Source organism: Temnothorax nylanderi, unplaced genomic scaffold, assembly GCF_030848795.1.
Source record: "Temnothorax nylanderi isolate EJ_2023f unplaced genomic scaffold, tnyl_v1.0 TNYL_tig0124_pilon, whole genome shotgun sequence".
Taxonomy (NCBI): Eukaryota; Metazoa; Arthropoda; class Insecta; order Hymenoptera; family Formicidae; genus Temnothorax; species Temnothorax nylanderi.
Window position 1 is genome coordinate 265,816 of NW_027249186.1, and position 9,422 is coordinate 275,237.

Here is a 9,422-nt window from a genome sequence, read left to right on the forward strand (position 1 = left end):
CACAATTTGGGGGAGAACTTTGCCATTAGATATAATATAGAAGAGAATATATTGTGGAAAATTAAATAAAGATTAAAAATTATTTCTTTTTGCCATGTAACAATAATAATTAAAGTCACCTGTAATCAATTTTATTACAAAAATTCCATGCACTAGGAGTGCACTTAATTTCTCTATCAATGGGTTTTTCAAATATGGAGAATTTCCAGAATTCCGGTGGCATCGGTTTCATTCCAAGCGAAGTGAAGAATTCTTCCGCTATTTGGAACATCCTTCTTACATTAACAAAAAGATCTTTTTAAAAAATTATTTCTATTTTATAAATTTACACATAACTATATTGTACAAACAGGAATATACCTCACTGGAGTTATACCCTGAATCATCATATCCAAAGTTACATCGAGTTTTCTGCTTGCGGGAAATGGTTGCACTAATTCATAGAGATTTTCCCAATTTTGAGCCCACATGTCCCCTAAAACATACGCCGGTAAAGGTCCATCCTCCCGTATTCTGTCACCGTATCTTTCAATCAGTTTTAATCGCACGTAAGTAAAAAGATTCTTGTAGAGCGGAGTTATGGCTGACATTATCTCCGTTATATTTTGCTGGAAATATTCGTCTTCAAACAATTCTCTCATCTGGTCGCCAGCATCGGCGAAACCTTTCACAAGAAATGCGTTTTATTAGCTTCAATTATATTGAAAAAAATATTATGTTTTAAATATTTTTATGTGGCAAAATAGAATGCCACATTTAGAATCACAGCTTTTCGTACTGTTTAATTTAGCTGCTCGATTTGCCAATTGAACATATCTCAAATATTTATTTTGTATTGAGACAATTCAAATTGCATAGAATAGTGGACACAATTATATGAACTGAAGAAGATACAATGTGTCTCTTTACTCTTTTCTACCGTAGAAAATAGATTTATACCGTTATAGGAAATACTCCGAGCAGTTGCTTACGAGCAGTATATAAGTCAAACTCTTTTCAACAAACTTACACTTAAGAGATCGCAGTATATCTTCCAATTTTATTTAATAGATTTAAATTTATAAATAAATATTAAATATTATAAATATATTTAACAGCTAAAGTTAACATTTATCCACCTGCATTTGAATTTTATAAGAATATAAAATTGAAGACATTTGTCTGCACTTTTCATTCAGAGAAAAGAATTTTATTCAGCAATATAATATTTAAGATTTATATAAATCCAGTTATTCCTAATATATTTATTGAGAATATTTTATCTAATTTTGTTAAAATTTGTGTCATTAAACAAATTATAAATATACACAATATGCAACAAAAAGTTTTTACGTAAGAATCTTCTGCAATGTCATGTTGCGTCATTAAAATGTCATCTTATAAAAACATAGAAGTATATATGGTTATACGTACATGGAAAGTGATTAATTTCATTAATTAACTTATCGTGTTGTGTACTTCTATCGTATGTATCGTTTTACATACGATACATGAACATTTTAATGAATTTTAATGAATTCTTTGTAAAGATAAAGGTAGTGATATTAAAACTAGCAATATTTTTATGCGGCAGATGTATAGCTAGATATATACAAAAACATTGAAGATTTTTACGAATTAATTATTGCAGTGACACACATTTAACCGAGCAATTACGAAGTTAAAGCGATGTAGAAAGATTTTGGCGTGTGCTACGATGCGTTAGGTAGTTACGCTTCACGCACCGATAGTGCCTGTCCTTTCCTCTTTTTACCCGTAGAATATCCAACCCGGAAAGGCCCATCTCTCTTTCTGCCACGATTCAGTTTTACCGCGACAACAGCATCGAACCTTGGTTCTTTAATTCAGTTGTCGAACGACTGATCGATTGTCGTACTAAAGTCTATAAATTTAAAAAAACATTGCACAGTATAGGATGTCGCTTATAACAGTTCAACTTTTTTCGAATTTTTGACACGTGATATTATCTGACAATGAGTTTGACTAAGGACAGCGTAAACTTTTGTATTATGTAACTTATATTACGAGAAATATTATTCTTTTGTTATGTAACTTAAATGTGAAACGATTAATGTCAGAATATTGATGTAATTAAAAACTTCAAATAATAATATAAATATAAAATATATCTATAAATAATACATCTAAGTATGTAATTGTTCACGCATACTTTTTTAAATCATCATTGTGCTTATTTGTTTGAATTGTGACAAATTATATAAGACTCTTCTTGAGAATGAAAAACATCTTAAAATGTGCACAACGAGATACGTAACAATAATTGTTACGTCAATTATTGGTGCAACGATGAATTTACCACGAAGAATGACGATAGTAGGAATTCGTAATCTCATTGCTTTCTTCATCATTCTTTTGCATGGAGAGACATATGGAAAATATTTGGAGGTAAGACTGTAAATCAATTCACAATTTCTTCGTCGTTAGATTTTCGATCATGCTCGGAAAATCATAGCTCTCATTCCGAGATATATTAGTTAACATTACATACATTGGTATATTTGATATTATTATTGGCACTGTGCATATTACACTATAAGAAAGAGAAGAAGGGCCCGGTTGTTCCAACCTATTGGTGAGCTAACAAATAGTTAAACCATATGTCTATTTTTGTATAATTTAAAAAAAAACAAAGACATATAGATAATTTAACTATTGGTTAATTCACCAACAGGTTGAAAAAACCGGCCCTATATATTTAATACATAGATTAATAGGCTTTATTTATTTAACTGTTCTTAATTTTTGTATATTAAATAAAATACATGCTTTGTTCAATTATCTGATATTACTAACAATTCTAGCAAATCTCCAGGCATTAATTTTTAAATATTCTTTTTTCATGTATAGTTTAAAGGGCCTCAACATGAATTTAGGAGATGCTCTTTTATTCCTCAGAGAATATGATAGCGCAGCTTCATTAATGTGCACAAAGGTGACGATAGCCCAAAAGAACTTTGCAACCAACGCGTTACTGATGCAAACCACCAGAAAATGGTGTAACAAACTTTTTAATTAATAGAAAATAATGTAATATAATATTACCCTTCTTCTCTTTCTTATAGTGTAATATGCACAGTGCCAATAATAATATCAAATATACCAATGTATGTAATGTTAACTAATATATCTCGGAATGAGAGCTATGATTTTCCGAGCATGATCGAAAATCTAACGACGAAGAAATTGTGAATTGATTTACAGTCTTACCTCCAAATATTTTCCATATGTCTCTCCATGCAAAAGAATGATGAAGAAAGCAATGAGATTACGAATTCCTACTATCGTCATTCTTCGTGGTAAATTCATCGTTGCACCAATAATTGACGTAACAATTATTGTTACGTATCTCGTTGTGCACATTTTAAGATGTTTTTCATTCTCAAGAAGAGTCTTATATAATTTGTCACAATTCAAACAAATAAGCACAATGATGATTTAAAAAAGTATGCGTGAACAATTACATACTTAGATGTATTATTTATAGATATATTTTATATTTATATTATTATTTGAAGTTTTTAATTACATCAATATTCTGACATTAATCGTTTCACATTTAAGTTACATAACAAAAGAATAATATTTCTCGTAATATAAGTTACATAATACAAAAGTTTACGCTGTCCTTAGTCAAACTCATTGTCAGATAATATCACGTGTCAAAAATTCGAAAAAAGTTGAACTGTTATAAGCGACATCCTATACTGTGCAATGTTTTTTTAAATTTATAGACTTTAGTACGACAATCGATCAGTCGTTCGACAACTGAATTAAAGAACCAAGGTTCGATGCTGTTGTCGCGGTAAAACTGAATCGTGGCAGAAAGAGAGATGGGCCTTTCCGGGTTGGATATTCTACGGGTAAAAAGAGGAAAGGACAGGCACTATCGGTGCGTGAAGCGTAACTACCTAACGCATCGTAGCACACGCCAAAATCTTTCTACATCGCTTTAACTTCGTAATTGCTCGGTTAAATGTGTGTCACTGCAATAATTAATTCGTAAAAATCTTCAATGTTTTTGTATATATCTAGCTATACATCTGCCGCATAAAAATATTGCTAGTTTTAATATCACTACCTTTATCTTTACAAAGAATTCATTAAAATTCATTAAAATGTTCATGTATCGTATGTAAAACGATACATACGATAGAAGTACACAACACGATAAGTTAATTAATGAAATTAATCACTTTCCATGTACGTATAACCATATATACTTCTATGTTTTTATAAGATGACATTTTAATGACGCAACATGACATTGCAGAAGATTCTTACGTAAAAACTTTTTGTTGCATATTGTGTATATTTATAATTTGTTTAATGACACAAATTTTAACAAAATTAGATAAAATATTCTCAATAAATATATTAGGAATAACTGGATTTATATAAATCTTAAATATTATATTGCTGAATAAAATTCTTTTCTCTGAATGAAAAGTGCAGACAAATGTCTTCAATTTTATATTCTTATAAAATTCAAATGCAGGTGGATAAATGTTAACTTTAGCTGTTAAATATATTTATAATATTTAATATTTATTTATAAATTTAAATCTATTAAATAAAATTGGAAGATATACTGCGATCTCTTAAGTGTAAGTTTGTTGAAAAGAGTTTGACTTATATACTGCTCGTAAGCAACTGCTCGGAGTATTTCCTATAACGGTATAAATCTATTTTCTACGGTAGAATAGAGTAAAGAGACACATTGTATCTTCTTCAGTTCATATAATTGTGTCCACTATTCTATGCAATTTGAATTGTCTCAATACAAAATAAATATTTGAGATATGTTCAATTGGCAAATCGAGCAGCTAAATTAAACAGTACGAAAAGCTGTGATTCTAAATGTGGCATTCTATTTTGCTACATAAAAATATTTAAAACATAATATTTTTTTCAATATAATTGAAGCTAATAAAACGCATTTCTTGTGAAAGGTTTCGCCGATGCTGGCGACCAGATGAGAGAATTGTTTGAAGACGAATATTTCCAGCAAAATATAACGGAGATAATGTCAGCCATAACTCCGCTCTACAAGAATCTTTTTACTTACGTGCGATTAAAACTGATTGAAAGATACGGTGACAGAATACGGGAGGATGGACCTTTACCGGCGTATGTTTTAGGGGACATGTGGGCTCAAAATTGGGAAAATCTCTATGAATTAGTGCAACCATTTCCCGCAAGCAGAAAACTCGATGTAACTTTGGATATGATGATTCAGGGTATAACTCCAGTGAGGTATATTCCTGTTTGTACAATATAGTTATGTGTAAATTTATAAAATAGAAATAATTTTTTAAAAAGATCTTTTTGTTAATGTAAGAAGGATGTTCCAAATAGCGGAAGAATTCTTCACTTCGCTTGGAATGAAACCGATGCCACCGGAATTCTGGAAATTCTCCATATTTGAAAAACCCATTGATAGAGAAATTAAGTGCACTCCTAGTGCATGGAATTTTTGTAATAAAATTGATTACAGGTGACTTTAATTATTATTGTTACATGGCAAAAAGAAATAATTTTTAATCTTTATTTAATTTTCCACAATATATTCTCTTCTATATTATATCTAATGGCAAAGTTCTCCCCCAAATTGTGTTTTTTAATAATATAATTGCAGAATAAAACAGTGTACCAGAGTTACAATGGAAGATCTACTGTCTACACAATATGAAATGGCGCATTTGCATATATATTCAAGTGACAACGTTGGGCTATTCGACAACGTCGTGACAATTCGACCATGGGTTTTCGTCGTTTCTACATTGATTTAACCTTTGATACTTTTACATTAAGCATCTCATTTTTATTCAACTAGACACCACATTGCAGACGCGCACTTCGCGCGCGCTATTCACCTTTAACATTATATGACGCTGTCATTCAAGTCATTCTACGCAGATTATAAATAATTGTGTTTAATAAAGGCGAGATTTAGATCACTTGGACTAATAAGATATATAGGGGAGACCGGGGCCTAACCGTCAGTTTTTTTTCGGTGCCAATTTTTAACAAGAAAATAAATAATTTTAGTTAAATGTGGTATACCACTGTAAAGAGTGAACCTTTAGCTACAAAATTTATATAGGAAATTTTTATCTACGTCGCTTTGTTTAACCGGTATAGAGCAAAAACGACAACGGTGAAAAAATTGAAATCTAAAAAATGCCGGGGTTTAACCGTCACACTGCATTTTCAATACATATACGTACATCTAATCCTGAAAAATGATAGGATACATCTTAATAATTGTTTTTTAAGAGAAAAATATAAAAATTTATTTAAAATTTTTATGCGAAACGTTATTAAAAAATAGTTACGAGGGTTCCTCTTTCCGCAGAAGTCACTCGCCCGACTTGTTTCACTCCTCGACGTCCGATGACTCTATTCGGTGTCTGAACGGTTGTAATTCCCGTCTCATCCATATTCCATATGCAGTGAGCCTGGAAATGCCCGGAAATGCCTTGGAAATGCACCCGGACTGCTTACTGACGGATTAACCCCAAACACAAGTTTCAGGTTTGATCGCCCACGAAATATTAGACATCAACGATAATGAAAAAATTACACTGGATTCGTGTTCAGCATGCATTACTCTTTATAATCACGTACCTCGAGATTTGGAGAGCAAATATTATTGCAGATATTACAAAATTTCCACGCGCAGAAAATGTAACTTTCACCTTCCGAAAACACGTTTGCCCTCGTAAAAATCATAACACGGCAGGTAACCTGCCGAAACTCCGTTGGTCACATGGGTACCATAAGCAGCGTTTACAATGTTAATAGCGAGTTCGCACAATATACAGGTTCCGAGATATTTGATTTGACGGTTCAACCCCGGCGACGGTTAGGCCCCGGTCTCCCCTATTATAGCTTATTTAACAGATGCAGATCTTGGAAATGTAAATAATAATTGTTCAAGAGGAGAACCAAAGCGTCATAACGACGCAAAAATAATTGTTTGCACGTAGAAATGCAAATTGTCGTTTTTTAATACAATAAATTACTTATATACCGAAAATGATTCTGTTTATCTGTAGAAGTGTGATTAAATTTAATTTTATACAATAATAACATTTTTAAAATATTGTGTTTCACACTTGTGTAGCCATTTATTGATGCATATAATTTATGATTATCGATGATGTGCATATACTTATATCAATTGGTATCAAACACGAAAAATCGAATTAGACAAGTTAAGATGTTTAAGATTCTTCCAACAAACCTTCTTGCTGTATTTCAACGTCATTGATATATAAAGCATACGCTATACCAATCTGTTTTTGTTCCGAACTATAAGATCTGATAGCGGCCGGTAAGCCGCCAACGGAGAAGGGAATTTCCGCACCACCGTCCATAAATTCGCTCTATATAAATTATTTAATTTATATATTTAGTATCAAATAATTATAAGAGGATAGATCTCTTACTATATAGTTAAATTTCTAGTAAAGTAATAGTAAAAAAATTTCTACTCTTATAATGACCTCAACTTCCACTTCTTGTCCATTCACCCAAACGCTGTGAGCGTGTTTATCTGCAAATGTCATGAAATAGAAGTCAAGTATTTCAGCTATATATACTGCTTTAATTAATTACCTAACACGACTCTATATTCTTCGTTCCCAACTTTGGCCAACCAAGTCTCCAGTATTTTTTATTGCGATTGGACAAATTGCTTGTAGCTCTTTCCGTTCACCCACAACGAGTAAGAATATTTCAGATCTATTTAATTTCATAACGAAATAATAAAGTATTTATTATTTCATGAATGAGATAATGAGGTTCTACCTGGCATTGTATCGACTCTGATCACGAACTTGGTGTTATTGAACATAAATACTTCATCACCGACCAGACGAAACATCCATTCTCTGTGAACTATATTATTGCCATCGACTTTTACCACGCGTCGGCCTGTTGCCATTCCATGTTCAAACTCCAGGTCCATATATTTGGCCCCTCATCTACGACAAAATACAAAAATATTAATATATTCGGATTGTACATCGTTTGTACATGAATGTACTATGATTTTTAGTGTTTGTACATTCTTAGTTAATTAAAAAAAAAATAAAAAAGTTTTACTAACAAGACCTCTAAAAGTTAGCCCCTCATTATTTCAAAAATAATGATAAATCACAGTTTATTGTGCTTAATCGTTTGTACATTCTTAATAATTAATTTACTTTTTATTTAAATATATATTTTTTTGTTTAAAATATAAATAAATAATTTTTATTTGAATTCAGCGGGTAAATCTTCGGCCGGTAAGTGCGTTTACATTGAAAAAATATATATGTTATATATATATATATATATATGTTTAATTAAATATATATGTTATAACTGTTAAGAGAAAAAATAAAATAAATAAAGTAATAAATATTTACTAATATAAATATAAATATTATAAATATTATAAATATTATAAATATAAATATATAAATATTATACACTAATTAAAATAATTATTATTATCCCTCTACCTGTATACGTGGGTCTACGGCGTCGGTGCCAAAACAACATCTGCTTGTAAATCATTAAAAATAAAATATTAAATAATAAACGATGTTTATCAAAATGACTATCAAATCGTCAATTACAATGTAGACAGATATATGTTTTGTACTACGTTGCGATTGACCACAGCCCCCGGTGCCTGGAGTTTTTTCACCAACCAATCAGATATTTTTATTTTAAATCGGCCAATTGATGACGTGGCCAATTGAGTCCCACTCGGGAAGAAAATAACGTCGGACGCGACAGACCCACGTGTACACTATAAAGGTCGCAAAAAAACAACATACAAGTGGAGAGTTATGTTAATTTGTAACAAATTGTACTATTTATTTAGAATTTTATGACTTTTATTCAACAAACAAAATATCGCCGATGACATAACCAAGTCTGTCAAAATAAACTCACGTAAACAATTTCGTAAGTGTTTACGCATTTACATAAAGTATTATAAAGCGATTTTTTTCCTTTTAACAGTTGGCTACTGTTTGAGTCTTGACATTGGTAGAATTGACGCCAATGTAAACGCACTTACCAGCCAAAGATTTACCCGCCGAATTTAAATAAAAATTATTTATTTATATTTTAAACAAAAAAATATATATTTAAATGAAAAGTAAATCAATTAATAAGAATGTACAAACGATGTACAAACGATGTACAAACGATTAAGCACAATAAACTGTGATTTATCATTATTTTTGAAATAATGAGGGGCTAATTTTTAGAGGTCTTGTTAGTAAAACTTTTTTATTTTTTTTTTAATTAACCAAGAATGTACAAACACTAAAAATCATAGTACATTCATGTACAAACGATGTACAATCCGAATATATTAATATTTTTGTATTTTGTCGTAG

At 30.8% G+C, this 9,422-nt stretch overlaps 1 protein-coding gene and 1 pseudogene across 1 annotated transcript; one reads left to right on the forward strand and one right to left on the reverse strand.

The window, feature by feature from the left end:
- Positions 1 to 2,223: 2,223 nt before the first annotated feature.
- Positions 2,224 to 6,318, forward strand: LOC139776617 (angiotensin-converting enzyme-like; annotated as a pseudogene).
- A 686-nt stretch (positions 6,319 to 7,004) lies between these two features.
- LOC139776608 (fas apoptotic inhibitory molecule 1-like) lies at positions 7,005 to 8,507 on the reverse strand. The gene is made up of 4 exons (XM_071713386.1): positions 7,834 to 8,507; positions 7,642 to 7,698; positions 7,530 to 7,579; positions 7,005 to 7,409 (listed from the first exon to the last, which is right to left on the reverse strand). Exons 1-4 carry the CDS (start codon positions 7,991 to 7,993, stop codon positions 7,248 to 7,250), a joined length of 429 nt encoding a protein of 142 aa, XP_071569487.1. The 5' UTR covers positions 7,994 to 8,507; the 3' UTR covers positions 7,005 to 7,247.
- Between the last annotated feature and the right edge of the window lie 915 nt (positions 8,508 to 9,422).